The sequence below is a fragment of the Danio aesculapii genome, chromosome 14 (genome assembly GCF_903798145.1).
Source record: "Danio aesculapii chromosome 14, fDanAes4.1, whole genome shotgun sequence".
Lineage (NCBI taxonomy): Eukaryota > Metazoa > Chordata > Actinopteri > Cypriniformes > Danionidae > Danio > Danio aesculapii.
The window spans coordinates 42,849,853-42,874,395 of NC_079448.1; the positions used below are offsets into that span (position 1 = coordinate 42,849,853).

The window sequence follows — 24,543 nt, forward strand, 5'->3', positions numbered from 1 at the left end:
TAAAGGCTGATTTAAACCGTGTTCTAACTAAAAGCTGCGACAGAAGAATATTTGTTTACATTCATAATATTTATATTATTTGCTAATTATTAACCACCTCATGTGGAACTCTGAATCTGTGTCTCATTTCAGAGGCTGCTACTGTCCACTGGAGGTTGCATTTCGGTCACGGGCACATGCTTTGAGAGCCTTTATGCCTGAATGAGTCAAATACGCTGTTTGCCACAAAAGCAATTCGGAGTGCTGAAATATAATTGGCTAAACTGGCAGTGGGCGGGTTAAAAGAACCAAAACAAAGACAGACTTTCCGGCATGTAATGCACATTTTCAAAGCAGAATATCTGACTTCTTCATTGTTTTTCAGATAAACAAGAATGTTCACTTAACATGTTTCTTAAATATCTGCAAACATATTATGATATTCTTATGCTTTAGAAGAGTCAAAAACGTACACACAGCACCTTTAATAAATAATAATAATACTTGATGCTTCTTGAAAATCCTCTTAGAGTTGGCAGCTCATACGACTGGAGTACTGATGCTAAAAAATCAGCTTTAAATCTGCAATAAATGATATTTGCCATAATTTTTCACAATTTTGCAGTACAAAATAGACCTTTGCATGCATAAAAGCCTTCTTTCAAACACATCAAAAACCTCATTATTTTGAACAGCGGGTGATTCAAGTTTGCTTCAGGTGCATAGACCACCCCCTCCCTAGAATGACTTTTTTTTACCACCTATAATTGTGATTGAACTCACCAGACAGCCCCACATCTCCCATCATGTTCTCTTCCACCACGTCCTGAATGGCGTCCACCATGATGCCATTAGTCACCTCGTCTGCCTCCAGCCCAGAGTACACCTGCATGAGGTCGGCGGCGGGCACCTGCTCCACGATCACCGCTGGAAACACCGAAGGGTCGTCCAGCTGCGGGACAACAAACACACACATAAATGCACCATTGATCTAAAAGAACCAACCGTCATGTGGAGCTTTCAGCAGTAAAGTGCACCATAATTGCTTTGAAACACATAAATTTGTCCCCTTTCCCAGCGGATGAAAGCTTCCAATCCACAATCGTCCAGGTTACTCTTTACTCACAGAGGTGGCAGCTAATGGGCCATTCATAATAGCTTTAACCTGAGCCGCTTCACTCGCTCACTCGCCTGGACTCTTACTAGCAGTCAGCATAACAATTAGGCCAGAGACGAGCCTGTGTGGTGGTGTCATGTGAGGCAATGACGTAAAACCCATCGCAGTTCCAGTAAGGTACTCATGTTTGTGTCAAGCTTCGTGTAAAAAAAACAGCATTTCAGGCTTCCTCATTTCCAGCAGCATTCCTGAGCAAGGGTGGAGAGATCACATGGGGGAAAAGAGGAAATAGTTGGTACTGGACTTTAAAGCCACAAGAGACCATTCCTAACAGTGCACACAGCTAAAATATGCCAGACTATTTGCACACTCCACTTTTTATTTTGAAATAGGGACATTTTAACTCCTTTAGAGTTAATCAGTTGAGTTTTATCATATTTTAAATCAATTTAACCAATCTCATTCGTCTGATGGTAGCACTTTTAGTTTAGCTTAGCATAAATCATTGAATCGGATTAGACCGTTAGCTTGCCCGAGCTTGATTCTTCTGTACACTCAAGTAAAATGATTGTTGCTGCTTGTTTTAACTACTAATTTAAAATGAGCTGAAACAAAAACATTTCGGAAGATTTTTGGGGGAAACTTAATTGTATTATGTTCAATCTACTTTAGTTATACAAGGTTCCCACTCTTTCATGGACACCAAACTCAAGGACTTTTTAAATCATGAACACTTTTAAATCAAGCACCATGCAGAAATGCTAGGAACTACACTCTCATTCTGGTTTAATAATAAAGGTACTTTGCTGCTGTACCATGGCTGGAGCAGGAGCAATGATATTACGTAGTGCTGTTATATAGATACCTAGTTATGGTACGGCATGCTAAGTTAAAATAAAAATTATATATATTTTTTCCATTTTCCATTGGCCTTAGTACAAGAAGTAACTTATATAAGTCAAGCTTTAAATGAATAGTTTTTTTTTGAGCGAAATGCTATGGTCTACTTCAATTCAATGATCTATGATTAGCTAAGCTAAAAGTGTTGCCGCTAGACCTGGAGATCGGGTTAATGGATTCAAAACTCAACTGTTTAACTCTTGGGGATTCATAAAATGAGATTACCAAAAAAAGTTGTGTTGCTTTAATTGAAAACTTTGTGGTGTAAATGAGTCAGGGTTGCCAAGGTTTTTTTTTGTTTTTTTTTTTTGGATTGTATGTTTGTTATAGAGGTACTTCATTTCCAAGGAAATCTGGCATTGAAGATAACATCATTGATGCCATGTGACCAACTGAATATCACGCATCATCCAGATAGCAGCTCTCAATATGCCTCTGGTAGATGATAAATAATTCAAAACATGCCTGAATATGAATGAACATTGACTGAACTAGTTGGGCAAGTCATATATGCAAAAAAATAACTATTTTTTCATGGTACTAGTACTTATTTTAAAGATAGGCTAGAATGGTTTCAATTAATTATTTTTTGTTCTTCATTCATTTTCCTTTGGCTTAGTCCCTTTATTCATCAGGGGTCACCACAGTGGAATGAACTGCCAACTTATCCAGCATATGTTTTACACTGCAATGCTCTTCCAGCTGCAACCCATTACTGGGAAACACACATACACTATCACATTGACTATGGCCAATTTAGTTTATTCAGTTCACCTATAGCGCATGTCTTTGAAATGGTTGGGAGGGGAAGGAGGGGGGGCTTTCTGACACAGAAATGCCAACTGGCCCAGCTGGGACTTGAACCAGTGACCTTCTTGCTGTGAGGCAACCGTGCTAACCACTGAGTCACGGTGCCACCTCCTTCTTTGTTCTTTTTTGTTTTAAAACATATACTAGTACTTATTTACTTACTACTTATTTAGACACTAGTTGTAATTTATTAGATACCGTTACTTATTCAGTACATACTAGCACTTATTAAATAGATACTAGTAATTCTTTATTAGATACTAGTACCAATATAATAGAATAAGTACAATGATGTAAGTACTGACATCTACTAAATACATATGAGCTTTCTAAAAAATAAAAAAAGCTGTATTTAATGCATATGAATTCTGAAGATTAAGCTACTAATAACAAAAATAAGGATCACAACCACCAAATAAGTACTAGTATTTAATGAAACGGACAGTATCTAAAAAAGTACTAGTGACATGAAAATAGTCAGATATTTACTATGGTATTTAGAAAGGGAACAGTTCAAGAAACACCACTGCCTGATCAAATGTGATGACATTAATTCCTACACTATTTAGAAGAAAGGTCAATTTGACGACTACATTATTTATTACTTATTTTCTTCGAGGTTTTATTTAAATTGTTTATTAAAATATGACTATGAATGTACTGAGTAACCGCTAGATGGCGGCACAATGCCGTTTATTACATTTCCAGTTGTGCAACAACTGTGAAGAAACAAGAAAAGCCTGCCGCAACATAAATCATTTTGGTTGCTCTCAGTAATAAAAAAAAAGTCACACTGACTCAAAACACCAATACTTAACTATAGCTAATCACACTAAAACACTGATCACTAAAGGAACGCTTGACATGTTATTACTTTGGAAACAGGATTGTGAAACACATAAGCCATCTTACATCTTCCTTTGGCAGGATTCTTTGTTTTTGTTCCATCATCCTTGGACTATTTACTGTTGTTATGGCTTTCCCCCAGAGACTCGATGGGTTTGGCTTTTTAAATCTCAGCACAAGGCCAGACTAATTCATTCGGCACAGTGCAATACAAACTCCAAACTACTATAAACAGATTCAATCATTTATCAGGCTTTATATTATGAATTAGCTACTGGATATACATGGCTATTCAAATGTTTGGGCTTTGTATATTACTCAAGCCTGTTCATTTGATCCAAAATACAGTAATAGACTAATATTGAGATATATTGCAATCCACAAATATTCTATCCAGTACTGAACATTCTCAAGTGGTTTTAGCATAATGTTAGCATCATTTTAGCACCATTATAATGGAATGCATCACATTTTTGCATTATTAGCATCATTTTAGGCATAATTAGCATAGTTTTTAGCATAACTTTTCAGCATCATTAGCATCATTTTTAGCATCAATCTTTAGCATTATTAGCATCGTTCTAGCACCGTTAGCCTCATTTTAGCCTCTTTAGCATCATTTTAAGCATCTTCAAAATCACATGATCTTTCAGGAATCATTCTAATATGCTGATTTGCTAATTTTCAGCTTTTAAAACAGTTATGCTGTTTACTATGTTTGTACAAAATGTGATGCAGCATTAATATATATATATATATATATATATATATATATATATATATATATATATATATATATATATATATATATATATATATATATATATATATACACACATACATACACACACACACACACACACACACATGTTGTATTTTAAATGTCTTAAATGCTATTTGTTATACATTTAATCCATCTTTACTTAATAAAAATGCTAATTTATTCTTACAGCCCCCAAACCTTTGAACGATGGCATAAACCACCAATCAACATTTCAGTGTGCATCATTCATCAAGTGTACTAAGAGTAAAGTTTTAACTAGGTTAACAGTTGAATCCCACATGCCCTGACTGCTGAGTAAGCAGGAACCATAGTCTTGCTCTGTGCATTTCTTCAGTCTCTCTCTCTCTCTCTCTCTCGTTCTGCCATACTGCTAAACTACAGACATCAGATATCAGAATTATGCAAAAAACATTGGTGATCGGTTTACATAGCCTCTCTCATACTGCGTAACATGTAAATGCAAAAGCAGAACATGCAAGTCCACACACACTTAAAGGGATAGATCACCAAAAGCTGAACATTCTGTCATAATTTCCTCAACCTTTGCTTGCTCCAAACCTGTTTGACTTTCTTTCTTCAGTTGAACACAAAATAAGATATTTTGAAAAATGTTGGAAACCGGTAACAATTGACTGTCATGGTTTGTTTTTTTACTATGGATGTCTCAAAATGTCTTCTTTTGAGCTCAACAAAATAAAAGCAAACTCATAAAGGTTTGAAATCACTTGAGGGTGAGTAAATAGTGATTGCATTTTAATTTTTGGGTGAAATATTGCTTTAAACCTCCACTGCACTTTGCATTTTGATCACTTTCCAACACGACCTAAAAACAACCACATATTAACATCTAATGATGTTACAGCTTGACGTTGTGTGGACGTTACCACTATGACGTCAATCAGACGTTGCATTTTGGTTGCCATACCTGACCAATAAATTCAGTATTTGACGTCAATGTGATGTTGGCTTAAGATGTTGGCTCGACGTTGGATTTTGGTCACTTACCAACGCAACCTAAAATCAACCAAATATCAACATCATTTAACATCATTATTGGACGTCAAAATAATGTTGTCCTTAGACGCTGGCTAGACATTGAATTTTGGTCACCCGACATCATGAATCTAACCAAATATTAACGTCTTGTGACGTGGTAGGCCTCTGGGATTATAACATATTGCAATGGAGTCAAAATGCACTGCAATAATGCAGTAAGTATTAGAAGAAATATGATCCCAGTTTGGTTTATTACCAAAAGACGATTTACATACATTATAAGCACGCAAGTAAAGCATCTACTTTGGCATTAAAGTAATACTATTTGTGAATAATTAAATATAATACCATAATATAAGGGAAATAATGTTTCATATTCATTCAGCATAACATATATTTATGTAAAATGAACTTGAATTATTCTGATCATTCAAATATCTGATCATACTACATTGTTAAAATATTCTAGTGTCCTGAATTACTGTATAGTTAAACATAGTAAGAAGTTTGAAGAAAGACAAGCATGAAGATTAAGATTTTAATGGAAATTAATATAGTATTTTGTGAAGTATTTTGTTTACACATTGTGATACTTCAATAGTTTTTTTTTTTCATCAATAAATTATATCGGTAACACTTTATAATAACTACACACTATAAATCATTTATTAAGCATCAGCATCTAGTGAATTCATTATTTGTTAAGCATTAACTCTACATTAATAAACATTAGTAAGCAGTTTATAACTGCAGCTACAAATGCTGTATTATTGACTTATAACCACATGTATAATGTACTTAATGATTGTACTTTCATAATTTGTGACTGGTTGATTGTTCATTACTAAATTAAGTATTGCATTACTTACAAATCATTAGTATTTAAGAGTAGTTGGTGGTTTTTAAGATAATTCAGAATAAGTTAGTAAATGATTAATAAACTATTCAAATCAACATTTATATATCTAATTATTCAGACATATAGTAATGTTTACTATGCATGTTAATAAATGCTTTATTAACACAACTTCATGCAGATTTGTGACCTAATCTAAAGTGAGGACTATTTATGCTTTATAAATCCCTTATAAATGACAAATAAAGGCTTAGTATCAAATTAACAATACATCTTTGCAATCTTATCTAAAAAGTAAAAGTACTGTAAAGTTTAAACATTGCCGAATAACAGGAGTGTCAAAATACGACATAAATTAGATAAAGCAAACACAACATAATAATTTAACAAGAAAATAGGATGCATTGTTTAAACTGTACAATAATTTTATTTTAGATTTATTTTTCATTTGATACAGTTTAATTTGTGTATCTATTTTAAGCGAATAGAAATTTATAATCTCATTTATGTTCTTTTTTCCTGTTTAGAATTTAACTCACCCTTTAATTGTCATTTATTAGGGATTCATAAAGCATAAATAGTCCTCACTTAAGGTCACACAACTGGATGAAGTTGAGTTAATAAAGCATTTATTAACATACAAATTAACTATTAGTATATGCCTGAATAATAAGAATTATAAATGTTAATTTGAATTGTTTATTAATCATTTACTAACTCATTCTGAATGATCTTAAAAAACCACCAACTATGCTTAAATAACTGGTTTGTAAATAATACAATACTTCATTTAGTAATGAAGAATAAATCATTAAAGTATGAAAGTGCAATCAGTAAGCACATTATAGATATGCTTATAAGTCAAGAATACCTCATTTGTAGCTGTATTTATACACTATCTATTATTAATGTAATGTAGAGTTAAAGCTTAACAGATAATGAATTCACTATTTACTAAAGCGTAATAAATGGTTCATAGTGTGTAGTTATTATAGTGTTACCATTATATCTTAAAGAATATGTGATCATACTACATTGTTAAAATATTCTAGTGTCCTAAAGGACTGTATACTTAAATATAATAAGTAGTTAGAAAAATTACAAGTATAAAGATTAAGATTTTAATGTCAATAATTAGTATTTTGAGTCTTCATTGTAATACTTAAATAGTTTTGTCAATAAATGATATCTTAAAGAATAAGTGATCATACTACATTATATTAAAATATTTAAGTGGCCCAGAGAACTGTATAGTTAAACTGTAAGTAGTTTGGAGGATGGCAAGTATGATGGCAATAATTAGTAATTTGAGTCTGGATTATGATATTTAAATAGTTTTATTCCATCAAAAAATGATATCTTAAAGAATAAGTGATCACATTATGTTAAAATATTCAAGTTTCCCAGGGAACTGTATAGTTAAACAATAAGTAGTTTGGAGGATGGCAAGTATGACAATTTTAATGGCAATAATTAATATTTTGAGACTGCATTGTGATACTTAAATAGTTTTCATCCATCAGTAAGTGATTCGTCCTTAAAATAAGACTTTTGGTATATAAACTGGATTTTCTTTGGTATTTCACATCAGATATCATTCTAATATTGTGATTTGAGCATTTATTTTTTATTACTGTCAATTTGGATAACAGTTTATCTTCATTTTTATCAGCATTTACTATTTGATAAATGCATTTACTTGAAATATCAATTAATGTAAGTATGACTGGCAATTTTTGGTATATAAAATATCATTTCACTAAATGCCTCTATAGACCATTTCAATGTGTTTATGTTATTGGCCCACATAATTTATAAATATGTGGCTCTTTTTGCTCTTTTTGGATTCTTGGAAGCTTTAAAAATTAAAAATGTAAAACAGAAAGTACATCGGGACCATTGTTTTTGTTTACATCCCTCAAATGGTCTTGTGAATCAAAATGTATATTGTATATTCCTGTATTTTACTATTTTTGATGCTTGAAAACCTTTTTATAATCTTCGACCTGCATATAAGCTTAGTTTCACAACAGACTGCCATAAACCTGTTACATCCTTTTTTTCTCAATAATCAACCACATTTTTAAAAGGGAAACATCAGATAAAGATCAGTTGTTTGCATATTTGAGTTCCGTGTTCCTATAATGTGTGCATAAACCCGATAGCATGCGCATGTTCCACAGTTAAACTCTCTTCTGCTTTACCAGATGCCAGTTGTGATGTAAAACCCACTGACGCAATACAAGACCCACACCTGCAATGTCGGACACAAGATTCTGGATCCCCGTGCATTAACTAGGTGTGAAGTGACTGGTTTTCAGCAATAAGTAATAAGTCTGTTGACCGCTAAAGTTGTGCAATGTCATACACGATGTGGAGAGATGAGCAAAGACAAGTTATGTAAGTCTGACTCTGCTGTAGAGCTGCTGTTTTTACATGCTGTGGATGAACTTATGCAGAGATGATTCTGTGCTGACGGTACACTGTAAAAAAAAATGGGTGTGATTTCAAAGGTAAAAAAAACTGGAAAAAAAGCTAAAGTAAAAATCTGTAACCTGGTTAACACAGTTTCCTTAATATTCAGAATTATTACCCCTCCTGAATTTTTTAACCCAGGCTCATTCTGATTACGTGCACCTATCTACATTCTGTAGAATGCCAAATACATGCCAGAAGGTCTGTTTTTTTGCAAGCTTTGTTTTCGCAAATCCATCAGAGGCCGCTGTGTACACTAATTGAGATATCAAATTTCTCTTACGAGTGCCATTCACGCCTGCTCTTCTCACATAAATCCACCAGAGGCCGCTGTTTACTGACTGACTGACCGACCGATCCCCGAGTCACCCTCTTCCCTAAACCCAACCAATAGTGTTTTTCTGGAACCGTTCTTCATCAGACTCGAATCCTGTCTTTACGGTCAACTCCACTCTGCATCTGAAATCCTCAGACGTACGCGGCGAGCCACTGAACAAAGTGGTAACAGTGGAAAAGCCGCTCACACGGAGGTAAACAGTCAGCTGTTAGCGTGAAAAGGAATGGCGTCATACCGCCCCATAGTGTTCATTTTAAAGATGAACAGCAGCCCTTCGTTCCTCTGGCTACATAATTCGATCTCCAGAAATGTATATAAGGGTATGTTTTCAGAATTAGCCTATGTTGGAATTTTTACCCCCTTGTACATTTTTCCCCCAATTTTTGTTTAAAAAAAAAATCAAGACATTTCTTAGCATACTAGTTTTAATAACTAATTTATAATAATTCAATTTAACAAATTTTAATATAATTTATAATAATAACTGATTTCTTTTATCTTTGCCATGATGACTTAACTAGGTTAATTAGGTTAAGTTAGGGTAAATAGGCAAGTCATAGTGTAACAGTGGTTTGTTCTGCAGACAATCGAAAAAACATATTGCTTAATGGGCTAATAATATTGACCTTAAATGGATTTTGAAAAAATTTAAACCTGCTTTTATTCTAGCCGAAATAAAATAAATAAGACTTTCTCCAGAAGAAAAAATATTATAGGAAATACTGTGAAAAATGCCTTGCTCTGTTAAACATAATTTGGGAAATGTTTAAAGAAAAAAATTCACAGGAGGATTAATTGTTTTGACTTGTATGATGAATAATCATACATGAACTTTCCCAGAATTCCCTGCATGTCACTCCGCTTGTTATGCTTTTTGTTGACATTACCATGGCTCTTTTTAGTTGATAAATAATGTTTATTCCATTACTTTAATTTTATATCTGTTACCACAATGGTGTTTAGTAGTGAGAATGACACTGAGCACCTTCTATACAAGACCTAGACATTTTACGGCCCCTGGGCTACATGTGGCCTGCTGGACTTCTTTGATTGGCCCGCGTTAAGTATTTATTTAATTTAAACTCAACCACAAACAAGGCCTTGCAATGCGCAGGTCTGATATTGACTAAAAAGGGGACTTTCACATATATTGTCTTTTGCATGCTCAGTTTCGGTATTTTAAATGGAGACGTGCCTGTACAGCACTCAAATAGGAAGGGATGCACATGCGGTATGTGTGTGCGCTCATGTTTTCCAGGCACCGAGAGTCAAAAAAAATACAAATATTTCAGAGTCCGGCAAGTGAATGTGATAGGAACCAACCAGGCAGCTTCACACTTTGTATGGAATTACACAGTAATTAAGGCAGACTAATTACCTCAGATTAACGATTTAACAAATCCAGATACAGATCCTCTCTCAGTAATGATCATTACATCACATATCCACCTCACATTCAACCTGACTTCAGTGCACAGGCTAGAATTCTCTCACTGAACAAAAAACTGAATGAATGAATGAATGAATGAATGAATGAATGAATGAATGAATGAATGAATGAATGAATGAAAATTAACTAAGGTGAAGCAATCAAACAAGCAACCCTGTGGCATTTCTATGAAGTTGATATTGTGAAGTAAATTTTGTGTAAAATTTATTATTTTTTAAACTGTAGAGCTATTATTAATGTTTATTGAACCGTTTCACAGATTTTTTTTAAACAAATTAACTGAATTGGTCTAATGTGGCCCCTTGGAAAAAATAATTCAATAATTCAAAAAAAGATCAATTTTAATTTGATAACAGATTAAATGTTCTAACAAAGAAAAAGTTGGTGATGGTACAATTTTTAGGTGTCTTAAAAATGCATTATCTGTGCAAAAAATATGGTCAAAAAAAAAAAAGGAACCAACCAAAACACCATTCCAGTCTTCAGCATCATTTTATCCTTCCAATATGGTGATTTGATGTTTCTTATCACTGTCAATTTGGAAAACTGCTTCTCCAGCATGTATTATATGCTAAAAGCATTAATTTGATATCATTTATATCAATCTTTGGTCCCACTTTGTATTAAGTGACTAATATGACTAATATGTTCTTACACTGGAATTAGGGTTAGGGTTAGGTTTTTTGTTACATTGTACTTCAATTGTGTAAATACATGTTTTACAAAAAATCTTGCTCCCCTAAAATTTAGTTGAATTAAATTAACAAATTTTAATCTTCTCAATTTACTGTACATCAATCAAACTGACTAAAAATATTAAGTTAAACTTTGTAAAACCTAATTTAGTTAAAACCTGATCAAATAACGTTATAGCAACATACAAATATTTGTTGTCTAGACTTGAAAGTTTTACAGTGTGCTTGATTAAATCTGAATTTCTGTAATACATTTCTATTTACACTGTTGATCCATCCCTTACACCTTAACCCACCCTTAAACCTACATGTACCAGCAAACCTTTCCCTAACTTACCCTATATCCCACCACAAGTGTTCTGCAATACATTATGGACACAGAAAGCACTTTGTATTTATATTTTGTAGTAAGCACATAGCAGTTAAGGCCTTAATATAAAGTGTGACCCAATCTGTTCATAACACTGTAAATATCTTTACTATCTCTTTTGAGTTATGTTATGTGTCCTTGCTCCATCGCATAATTCACATATCCATTTAATAAAAACATCTTTCGAAAAGTCCCAAACAGGTGTGTAAATTTGCATGTAAAAATTCTCCACTAATGTTGGAGCAGGTGCACGAAGTGTGGCTGTGTTATAAACTGTCAAGCAGAGATGAGATGTATGATTAATTACAGTAAACAAGCTCTCCTTTGTTACACACTAAATGACTCTATTGGTTTAGTAAACACTGAAAAGTCCAGCTTAAGCCGACTGATATAGGATTTCTATGTTTGGAATATCCCAATCCACTGTTACCCCCTGAAATCATTTTAAAACAGAGATAATCACATGTTTCGAGTTAAAAAACCCATGACGAGCAGGTTTAGCATCCTGTATTTGATCTAATTACTAGTGGAATTAAAGGTTTATTAAAATATTACAAACACTGATCTCAAGTTATCACTGACCTCGCGTTTATGACACCTATACTTATAGTCGGTGCATAAATATGCAATAGGTGCATCCCTATTTTATACAACCCAACAAATAATGCAAAATTTCCAGATTGAAATTGCAAGAGAGTCCTGACGATGCACAAAACCCTTGTTTACATAAGAAGTTCTTTTGTTTTGACATCAACAGGCCTGCACATGAGACAAGCAGACAATGAATAAGCTGTCAGAATGTTGGTAAGTGTGTTTACATGCATATTAAAACTGAGGTAATGTGTAAATAATCTAGTTTTGCCAGTTTTTTTCTTCGTTGCTTTAACCTTTAGCAGGTTATAACACATGATGTTGTCTTGTTAATAAGATAAAGGGAGTAGGATGACTGTGTAGATCTAAATCTAATGCACAACTGCTGTTGCATGCAGAAGCTGAACTCCGACACGGCGGCTTAATATCATTTCACTCCCATTACAAGACGACTTGACTTACAGGCTAATTATTGACTCTGCAAAGTCCAGCATGGCTAATCATTATGATCCAGAGAAGCAGATAGATGCATTTCACTGCACTTGTGCATGGAAAAGCCAACAGACACTGTGAGAAGCGGTGAGGCTGGTCTCTGTAAAAGTATTTCTATTGTTAGTCGTGGGCGGCAGAAGACATCTGAGACTGTGGGGTGACTGCTGGAGTGTATTTCTGATGGTTTGGCGATAGAGTGGGGGGATTTAGGGAGTGACTGAGAAGCTAGTGTCATTTTTAAAACAATAATAGATTTCTGGGAGGAACGCCACTCTTCTTCTAAATTGCAACAAGTTGGGCAGGTTGGGCCTGAATCTGGTTTTCAGTTCTCTTTCAGTTTGTGAGTAAAAAGGCATGGGTTAGGACAGAAGACCTGTCACACTTGATTCATGCACAGGACTGCACAAACACACACTTAAGATTAAGATCAGGACTCAGAAGTCATCTGAACTCAGACGGAACACAGAACAAACTAAAATACATGAGCGCGACAGCATGGCATAAGCACATGCAGTGGAGTGAAAAATAGTTAAGCCACAATTCAAAATGTTGATTTATTCAAAGAAATATGAAATCGGGTTTCATTTATTACTGAAAGAAGAATTTGCAATGGCATGTGTCAATAAAAGCATTAAAAAAATAGGTCGTTTTGTTAAGTTCAAAAAGGGTCAGTAAAAAAAGCAATACTTTGATTCAGAAAAGATACACTAAATTCAATAAAAGTGTCAGTAAAGATATTTATAATGCCACAAAATATTACTCTCAAATAAATACTTATTTAATCATTAAAGATTAAATCAGATGAAAGAGCACCAAATATTTTCATATAAAAATGTAACTGATGAAATCAAGATATTAAGAAATGTTTCTTGAGCACTATATTGGAATGGTTTTTGAAGGATCACTTAAGACAGATGTTGAATTGTTCATAGCACAACTAATATACACTACAGGTCAAAAGTTTGTTTTTTTTAAAGAAGATTATTCTGTTCATCAAGGCGGCATTTATTACATGTAAAAAAATTCAATTGCTAAATATTTATTACAATTTTAAATAACTGCTTTCTTATTGTATGTAGTTTCAAATGAAATTATTACTTCAGTCGATATTGCTTTTATTACTATTACCATTAATAATAATAATAATAATAATAATAATAATAATACATATTAGAGTGATTTCTAAACGATTAAGTGACTCTGATGACTGGAGTAATGAAGCTAAAAATTAATCTTTAAAATTACTGGAATAAATTATTAAATTATCATTTAATATAGTTATTTTATAGTGGAATAATATTTCACAATTTTACAATTTGTACTGTATTTTTGATTAAATAAATGCAGCTTTGTTAATTAGGATAAGCTTATTTCAAAACATTTAAAAATTCTACTGACCCCAAACTTTTGACCGGTAGTGTATGTAAATATATTTGAAATATTAATAATCTTTTAGTTTACTATAAATAAATGGAGCCATGGTGAGCATTAAAAACAAAAAGAAAGAACTGAATCTGACTGTATTTCATTTGAAATGTAAAGACTTTTCAGTTGAAACTTACTTGAAAAGTGACCTACAAACCAGATGTATTCTCAAATACATGAGAAAAGTGCTCAGAGAAGTAAAGTTCTTAAAAAGCTCTATCAGCATTTGATGCTGCATCATTTCATGGTTTACTAAACTTTGCCTCTAAAATGCCAATGAATATGGACATTTTTGGAGCTATGGACAATGTGATGATTAAAAAACAGCAGCTCATTTCAGCAACGGTCAATCCAATCTATCCAATCCAAAAGCAAAACAAAAAAATGCATCGGAAGCAGCCGAAATTAAATGATATGGTTGAATAATGCCACAAATACACACTAACTGACTACCACAAAACTCCCATACAAAAAAAAAGCAGTTTGAATTAGAATTTTCTGTTTCTGTTTTGGATTTTTTTTTCTTTGTCTGAAAGGAGAAACACTGCAATGTTTCACTGCTGAATGAGTCCATTGCTGAATGAGTCAATCATCCAATGATGTTTATAAAGATGTTCACAATGATGTTCACTTTTAGTTTAGAAATAAATGAGGAATTTTTAAATGATATAATAAAGCAGACTGCTACAAGTTTTAGTTTCTTATTTACTTACTTAATAGCTTATTTACATATTTGCTTACTTATTTACTTATTTATTGACTTATTTACTTACTAATTTATTAACTTATTTACTTATTTATTTATTTATTTACTTGTTTACTTATCTACTTATTTACCTACTTATTTACTTATTTATTATTTACTTGTTTACTTATTTACCTACTTATTTACTTATTTATTATTTACTTGTTTACTTATCTACTTATTTACCTACTTATTTACTTATTTATTATTTACTTATTTACCTACTTATTTACTTATTTATTATTTATTTACTTGTTTACTTATCTACTTATTTACCTACTTATTTACTTATTTATTATTTACTTGTTTACTTATCTACTTATTTACCTACTTATTTACTTATTTATTATTTACTTGTTTACTTATCTACTTATTTACCTACTTATTTACTTATTTATTATTTATTTACTTGTTTACTTATCTACTTATTTACCTACTTATTTACTTATTTATTATTTACTTGTTTACTTATCTACCTACTTATTTACTCATTTACTTACTTATTTACCTACTTATTTACTCATTTACTTACTTATTTACTTACTTATTTACCTACTTACTTACTTATTTACTTACTTACTGACTTACTTAAAAAAACCAGGCCTAAACCAGCCAAGATACCAGCACAAAAACAAACCTAGCAAAACATTTTAAATGATCATTTTTCAAAATCAAGCAAAAATTATGATTTTTTTTTTTGTTCTGACACCCCTAGTTTGCACTATATAAAATGAAACCTAATTCAGACATCAGTATGTAAAATACTAGCATAAGTAAACAATAGTAAAATACATTTTTTGTCCCGTGTGTAACATAATTGATTATCCTGATGCTCCCAACATGGTTTTCTTATAAAGTATGCAAATACACAGAGTTCAGACTGCCTGGCGAATCCTACATCTCAGTCTTTCCATCTGAGCACTGCCAGCAGCCCACAGTCATCTCTCAACCCTCTCTATGCACTCTTCATTTTCCACCATCCTCCCTCCCTTCCCATCATGCCCAGCATCAACCTCCCCAAAAAGGCTAAATCTCCTTTATGAAACCTGGCCTGGAAGAACATAAACATTTCAGCCACCCAAATATAAGTCAGTGATGAAGAGAGAAAACAACAAATGTGATTGTGCTGTACCTGATTGATTTCATCCATCCCATTGCTGGCGAACTCAAAGACAAGCTCGTTGGCCTGGACCACAGTGGTCATGGTGTTTTTGGGAGAGAGAGAGGGTAGGACACAGGCTCACAGGCAGAGGGTTCCTACCCCTCCACGCACTCCCCGGACCGCTTCGCTCCACACCACACCACACTCTGAGGCACGAACACTAAGCTAGTCTGCTGCTTTCACAAAATGAGAGCCACTGTTAGGTTAAAAACAGAGCTCCCCTTTTTGCTCCTGCAAGCTGATGACTTTTTTCCCCCTCCAGATGACGGACAGGATGGCAGAGGACTCAGAGCGATGGCGGCCGTGTGATGGAGGAGGCGTTTTCTCGCTCCAGCTGTGTCTGGGGCATCTAAACCTTCAGGAAAGAAACAGGAAAAGGAACATTAGAGGATTGCATCTGAGCAAAATGGCCTTTCACATCATCATCATCATCATCATCATCATCATCTGTGAAAGAGAAAGAGAGAGGGTTGGGACGAGCCTGAAATGAGACCGTCGGGACTCTAATTTTCTGACTCTATGAAATGTTCGCTCACTGCTGGGGAGATCTCATGCTTGGCACCAAACAGCACCAAAACTACCTCACAGTCAAGGCTCAAAGAAAGTCTGGCTGAGCAGAATGAAAAGGGGGCAATTGGAAAACACACGCTTCTTTCCAAAAACACACATTCATCACTGGCACACTTCAATTTCTCTGCCTCAGACTGCCGATCACAACAATACAACTGGTGCATCACACTATCTCTCTCTGTTCTCTGGGGATCCACAATATCAGTGTCAGTTATAAGACACTTATATTTTAATACAATTTCAAATGCATTCTGGGATCTTAATCTCTGCTAACTTAATCTCTAACCATTTTTGATGTTAGAAGTTTAACAAATGGACTTGGTTGACAAATTTAGAAGCTTGAAATTATTTATTGTCCAAGTTGGTCACACACATTGCTGTACAGAAACCATAGTTAACGGATATATTTCTGAAAGTATATTATTACATTATTAATACAATACATTAGGGCTGCACAAAATATGGTTTTGGCATTGATATCACAATATGTGAATCTGTAATAGTCACATAGCAGGACGTCAAGCAATTATAATTGAATTTAAGCCAATTGGACAAAAGACATTATAAGGTTTACCACGAGCAAAGATTAACTACATTTAATTATTTATACAATAAAGACTATAAAGCGTCTATTTACATTTATTTATATTATTGCATTTCTGTACCTCAATACTGTTAGACTCCACTGAAATCCAAGCGCAAATTTCAGTTTTGTCTTTGCTCAATTGTTTTCATCTGTATTATTTTCATTCATTCATTTTCTTTTCGGCCCTTTATTAATCAGAGGGTTGCCACAGAGGAATGAACCGCCAACTTATCCAGCATATGTTTTACGCAGCAGATGTCCTTCCAGCTGCAACCCAACACTAGGAAACACCCATACACTCTTGCATTCACACTCATACACTATGGCCAATTTCTTTTATTCATTTGTGCATGTCTTTGGACTGTGGGGGAAACTGGAGCATCCGGAGGAAAACTACAAGAACACGGACACAACATGCAAACTCCACACAGAAATGCCAACTGAACCAGCCAGGGTTCGAACCAGCAACCATCTTGCTGTGAGGCCCTTATTTTATTTTGTATATATATATTTTGTATTATATTGTAGAGTAAAAAAAATCGTTCCAATCAATGTAAAAATAAGATTTCTTTCCGAATATAGTAATCTTGTGAACAACTCAATATAAATTACAGAACAACCTAAAATGCAGTGTCTATTTTTTCCCCAATATCATGCAGGCCTACAATAGACTTCTAAAAATGTAAATAAAAAGTGTAAAAAAAAAAGTGTCAACTGTAAAAGTATTTTCAGTTAGAAATAGAATTAAAAAACAATTAAAGTAAATCACAAGATTCTATACTATATATACATACATACACATATACAGTCCTCAACATTTTCGAGTACCCCCTTCCCACACACACACAAATCTCTCATTGAAATTAATATGTTCTATAGGAAGCTTTACAATATTGTATTTGTGCATATACATTAGTTTAGTTAGTACTGAGGCAAATCTGGAGCTAATCTAACAAAATAACTTACTATAACGGTTAAACAATTAGTAGCCCAGATGTAGATGTTAGGGGAAATATTAAATACAATTTTTTTTTTTAAATAGCAAAAATCAAGAGAAACAAAAATATTTACAATTTTGCTGAAATGTTGTAGTTTATTTATTTTTTTTTTTTGCAATCTTTTGCATTAATTTAAATGTATTCTCTTTCATTTGTAAAGATGTTTTGTGACTAAAATATTCTTTTAATAAATATTTCTTTAATAAATCTGTTTTGTTCAAATGCACCAATATATATCCCCCATATTCACTGAGAAATGGATAGACATACATTGTAATGATATGGTATTGTATTGTAATGATAACTATACTAATATTTGAATAATTTAAATCCATTGTTTTTTATCATTTTTATTCCATTTTATTAATTAAATTGATTTGAAATGCTTTTATTTATGTAACCAATTGTATTAAATCACCAACACCTTCTCTTTCTTTATATTCATTCATTCATTTTCTTTTTGGCTTTGTCCCTTTATTAATCTGGGGTCGCCACCGCGGAATGAACCGCCAACTTATCCACCACATGTTTTATGCAGCGGATGCCCTTCTAGCTGCAACCCAAGACTGGAAAACCCCCACGCACTATTGCACACACTCGCATACACTAACGCCAATTTAGCTTATTCAGTTCCTCTATGTCTTTGGACTGTGGGGGAAACCGAAGCACCTGGAGGAAACCCGCATAGGGTGAACATGCAAACTCCACACAGAAATGCCCACTGACCCAGCCAGGACTTGAACCAACGACCTTCTTGCAGTGAGGCAATAGTGCTACCCACTGTGCCACCATGCTTCCCCTCTTTCTTTATATTATTTTGGATAATTAATTTATCATTATTTATTATTTATTTACATTTTAATCAGTTAATGAACATAATATTCAAATATAAATAACTGACTTTCTTGCATCAGGTAGACATTTTAGTATCATTACAGTAACATAAGCATTCACACAATTCTGTTCGCAAAAAACACACACACACACACACTCAAAATAAAATCACTAAGCTACAAGACAGCCAGTCTACAATCATTATGAAGGCATACTTTAATTCGTCACGGTTCAGATATAATAAGTGAACCTCTTCAGTGGTGGTGTGGAGGAGGGGGGAGGGGCATGAATCGCCACAGGATATGAGATCACCCAGCCTGATCAAAGTGGTACAGTAAACAAGGTTGGGTTATCATCAGTCACATGAGCAGAAGCTCCCAGAACACACCTTAATCCAAAGTCCACATCCTTTCACTCACCATGCAGCTCGACTACAGAAACCCGAAAACACAAGAATCAGAGGCCGTTGAGAGAAAGAGTACCCTCTGCCCAGCCCTGAGGCGGAGAGGAGGAACAGGAAGGGCCACAGTCTGGTTAAAGATTAAACGAGTGCAGTGGGGAGAGGAGAAGAGGTTAGGCTCAACCACTGAATGGGGGGTGGGGGGCTGTAAATAGGCAGGCGAGCGACCCATGTCTCCTCTGTGGCAGGGTGGGGCTTGTTTGCTTTGAAGGGACAGTGCGTGTGTGTCAACAAGTGCATACCGGGTTGTATTGTGTCTGTAGGGGGGTTGGGGTAGACAGGGTGGGTATGAGGGTTTAATGGTGACAGTTAAAGAGAATAGAAAAAACAGGTCTGTGTGGGTTGCTGGAAAGTCAAACAAATGAAACCATCAAGACCCCTGTATGTAGCAGCTGGAGCCTCTTCCTCAACATGTGGCAACTAAAGTTTCTCTTTGGCATTCGGAGGTGACATTTGAAGTGAAGTAAACTAAACAACAGTGACATTCATACTAAACTGAACTGAGCAGTTTCAATTGAACTAGAACCACACCAGCGTTCTACACTACTCTCCTGCCTGCCTGAATTGCTGACATTTTCCACAGTTTGAAACATTATGATCCTTAAGCCTGGTTTATACTCGACGTGTCCGCTAGTTTGCTTGAGTGTGTGTGGCGAATGTGACGTCATCGCGGAGTTTGTGGAGGTTCGCTTTGGGTGCGCGCAACATGATTTTAGCCAGCGGAGCGCATGATTTTTTTGGAGACTCGAGCGAACAGTGCACGTGCGCTGCATTTGATTTGAGTTGAATAGGAACCACTTTGAAGAGATTTTGTCTGAAAGTTTTTGTTAAAGAGGCCATGGTAAAAGTGGAGACCCAAGTGAAAATACAGAATTGAACTGAATGTGGCCTTGTGTGGGCTCGTCTCAACAGTAGAGCAAGAAACAAGATGGAATTTGCCATGATAGAGAGGTCTAGCCTATTACTATTTAATTTAATTCAAGTTTATTTGTATAGCACTTTTCAAATGTTTTATTATACTAAAGAAGCTTTACAATAGGTGCACATTATTACATTACAATCAAAATCATAAAGAGTTAAGGTGTTGAGTATTAGGAGGACAGTATGTATTAGGGCTGCACGATATAAAAAAAATCTGACATTGCGATGTTTAGTTTTTCTGCGATATATATTGCAATAATAATATAATATCACCAGATAAATTAAACAGCCCTATTTGGAAAAATGTCATCCATTTTAATAGGTTGGCATGATCAAGTCTTTTTCTATGCCTATTCTCTGTTTGCATAAATTATAAATAAATTATACACCTATATATAAATACAGAGCAGAGATAAAAGTTAAATAAACAGTGCTTTATGGTTTCCTGGAGAGTCAAACAGTATTCAGATACAGAAAACACGTAAAATAACATATTCATCATTGTATAAACAATTTAAAAATAATAATTAATGATATCATTTTGTTTTAATGCCCGAGTCACACGGGGCTTCAGCGTCTACGCTTGACAGAGGGTGTGTCTGAAGTTGGAGCTGACGCAATTGTCATAGCAGCGTCAGCCATTGAAATTAGTCCGCAGTTGGCTACTGTCTGAGCTGGGGTATTTGCATACAGTGTTCTGATTGGTTGACGCTTTCGTTGACACTTAAAAAAGTTGAGAAGTCCCAACTTCTGCAGCTTTCCCTGGTTTACCACAGTGGAATGAACCGCCACTTACTTGACAGGTGTATTTTTTTTTTATTTTAGGTGGTTTGTATAATGTGTTTGTAAAATTATTTCTTATTGAATCTTTAGTAATTTTTCAATTAAGTACACTGTCTTGTCTCGATAGGTGGATTTAGAGGTTTTTGCAAGAAAAGCAGAGGTGGATTTAGCTGGTTTTGACGCAAAAAAATATATAATTTGTTAAAAACCAAAGAATTTTCAAAAGTGATATTTATGAAAGTTATTTTATTTACTAGATAATAACCTCTTCATTACATATAAAATGAAACTTCTGAGCCTCGTTATAGGAGCCTGATAGAAAATTCTCATTTACAAGAAAAGAGGTCTGATGGATTTAGGGGGGGTTAGATCTGAACTCTTCATATATAGTTAACCTCCATTTTCATAACAAACATTTTCAATTAAAACACCTAATCATTACAGTAATTAAGAACAGTTTGTGTTTGTGAATTGCTCAAGACTCTGTGCTGTCCTCAAAGTCCTCACAGGGTTGGCATCATCTTTTCAATTCCTGGTATTATTACCAGTAACCAGACACCCCGACACCACCTTACGAGCCCTTCGAGTCTGCCTGCTGCCCCACAATGTGAGGTTAGCATCTGGAGCAACCCACTGTAGGTTATCTCTCTCTGCTTTAGTCAAGCTCTTTGAAGCAATTAAAGAGCTGGTAGATGGTAGGGTGTATTGGATGGTTGCTAGGGGGTCAGACAGGTCAAGAGGCTAATCCTGACGTTTATTTTGCTTGTTTACACTTGGTATTGGTATGCATTTGTGTTAATCTGACTACAAGTGAACTCTAAGAGGTGTAAATGCAGTCTGAAAGGCTTTGAGCTTTTCCACTTTCTTATACTTCAAGGGATAGGTGGCCACAAAAGACTCTTTAAGTAGTAATTTAACATAAGTTAGTTGCGTAAGAAAGTGTACCAAAACAATGCATTCATAGCTAGTTGAGTTTTACCAAAACACATGCATCTAAACATCACAACATTATTAGATGCAGTCAAAGTTTGGGATATTCTTATTATGTATGAATAATAAAACTGAGGAAATTTGCCTACAATTTTGAATATTCATTAATATATTAAATAGTAAAAAAAAAAGTAAATATTAATTAAATATTAGCCTGGTACTGTAAACCAACAACAAGATATATATAGATATATATATATATATATATATATAGATATATATATATATATATATATATATATATATATATATATACATATATATATATATATACATATATATATATATATATATACATATATATATATATATATATATATATATATATATATATATATATATATATATATATATATATATATACCCTATATATCCAACATTATATGTGCACTGTACCAAAACATTTGAATGGTACTTTGAACCAGGGGTTCTCAACCTTTTTCACTTTGGGGCCCACCTCCTTCTCCAAAAATGTTTTGAAGGCCCACATCTAACATTGTCTAGAGAAAATGCTTATTTTAAATCTATATTTATTAGCGAAACATTGCTTTTGCTTATACTTTTATTATCTTATTTTTCTACAGAATATTATAAAAAAAAATAATAACCCTAACCCTAACCCTAACCCTAACTTATACATTATTATTATTATTATATAAAATTTATATATATAGAAATGTATTTTTTAAAACACACACAAATGCAAAGCTCTTAAATTCTTCTGGTATTTTTTACAACTGCAGCATATTCGGGCCTTTTTTAATATAAATGAACCTGTACAGGACAATATGACAAAAAAGCTGCTGCATTGAATTTACTATTCAACTCATATGGGTTTGATCAGATTCATATCTATAAAAAAAAAAAAAAGTAAAATACAGTAAAAACACCAAGTCTGTTGAAACATCAATCTGAAGGCGGTTGGGTTTTTAGGATATTATTGGAGTTCGCTGACAGTAGTGAACAGCTGTTCATTAAAACACCACAGAGTCTCGCTACATCCTCCTGTATGGGCGCGCGTCCTTTATAAAACTCTCGCAATATAAAACACTAATTTGGATAACTATCCCTGCTTTAAATCAATGAAATAACAAGAAACTAATTTTCCAGAATTTGAAACATTACTCACTTTTCTTCATCTCATTTAAGCTACTTTGACACAACCAGCATTGTAAAAAGCACTATAAAAATAATTTGAATTGAATGTGGCCTTGTGTAGGCTCGTCTCAACAGTAGAGCAAAAAACAAGATGAAATTAGCCATGATAGAGAGGTCAAGCCTATTACTATTCTACAGTAGAAATTCCTATACAATATATAAATATATATAAATACATATTAATTTGATTAATTTATTAATATAAATATATATTTAAAGGGATAGTTCACCCAAAAATGAAAATTGACTCAATATTTACTCACCCTGAAGTGTTTACAAAGCTTTAGGAGTTTCTTCACTATGTTGCACACAAAAAGAAAATATTATGAAGAAATCTGAAAACCTGTAACCATTGACTTACATAGTAGGTCACATATACTATGGAAGTCACAGGTCACATGTTTTAGCTTTCTTCAGAATATCTTTCTTTGTTTTCAACAGAAGAAAATAACTTTGAAACCAGTAATAGGTGAGTAAATGATGACAGAATTTGTATTTTTGGGTCAACTATCCCTTTAACCAACATTTTCATCCAAATATTCAAGTTATATATATATATATATATATATATATATATATATATATATATATATATATATATATATATATATATATATATATATATATATATATATACATATATATATATACACGTCCCAGTTCTCTCCTTCATGGTAAATATATAGTGTAATTAGAGCTTTTTGAATGTAGAAGTGCACTTCTTCTCAGCAAACTGCACAATTTTAGACATCATTCACATCATCAGCCAAAAAAAGCACTAGAAATGATGATCACGACCACCCCTGGCAAACCACGACCACACACGGAGTAGGTCATGCCTACCTCTGCAGTCTGGGAAAGCACTCGTCCATGAAGTCTCTGTAGCATGAGCCAGGGGTCAGAAGTCTCAGAGCGAGATCATGGCTGAGTTCTGCCTCTTCCCTGACAGACCCGCTCAAAATGGCCTCACGTCATTTTCACTTCTTCTTTCCTATTCTAAAGCTCTCTGTACCTCAAGCTGCAGCTGCGTTCGCTGAAGCCAAAAGCTCACAGCTTGAAATTCTATTACCCGAACTTGCCATGGTCTACATCCCTGCTTTTGAGTAATGAAGTCATTCACACCATTTGACGGTGATGCGCTGGCAAATGAAAGTGTGATATGGGATTGATAGGAACATTTCACACCGAGAGATGAGCCTGGTGGGGAGCAAAA

The 24,543-nt window shown here is 33.9% G+C and overlaps 1 protein-coding gene across 1 annotated transcript in view; it reads right to left on the reverse strand.

Annotated features, from left to right (window-relative positions):
- The window catches only part of elf1 (E74-like ETS transcription factor 1), a 103,510-nt gene that overhangs the window by 12,116 nt on the left and 66,851 nt on the right, over positions 1 to 24,543 (reverse strand). Inside the window, 2 exon segments of the mRNA XM_056471834.1 lie at positions 763 to 931; positions 16,001 to 16,385. Coding sequence (XP_056327809.1) covers positions 763 to 931; positions 16,001 to 16,072 — 241 coding nt within the window. The 5' untranslated portion in view covers positions 16,073 to 16,385.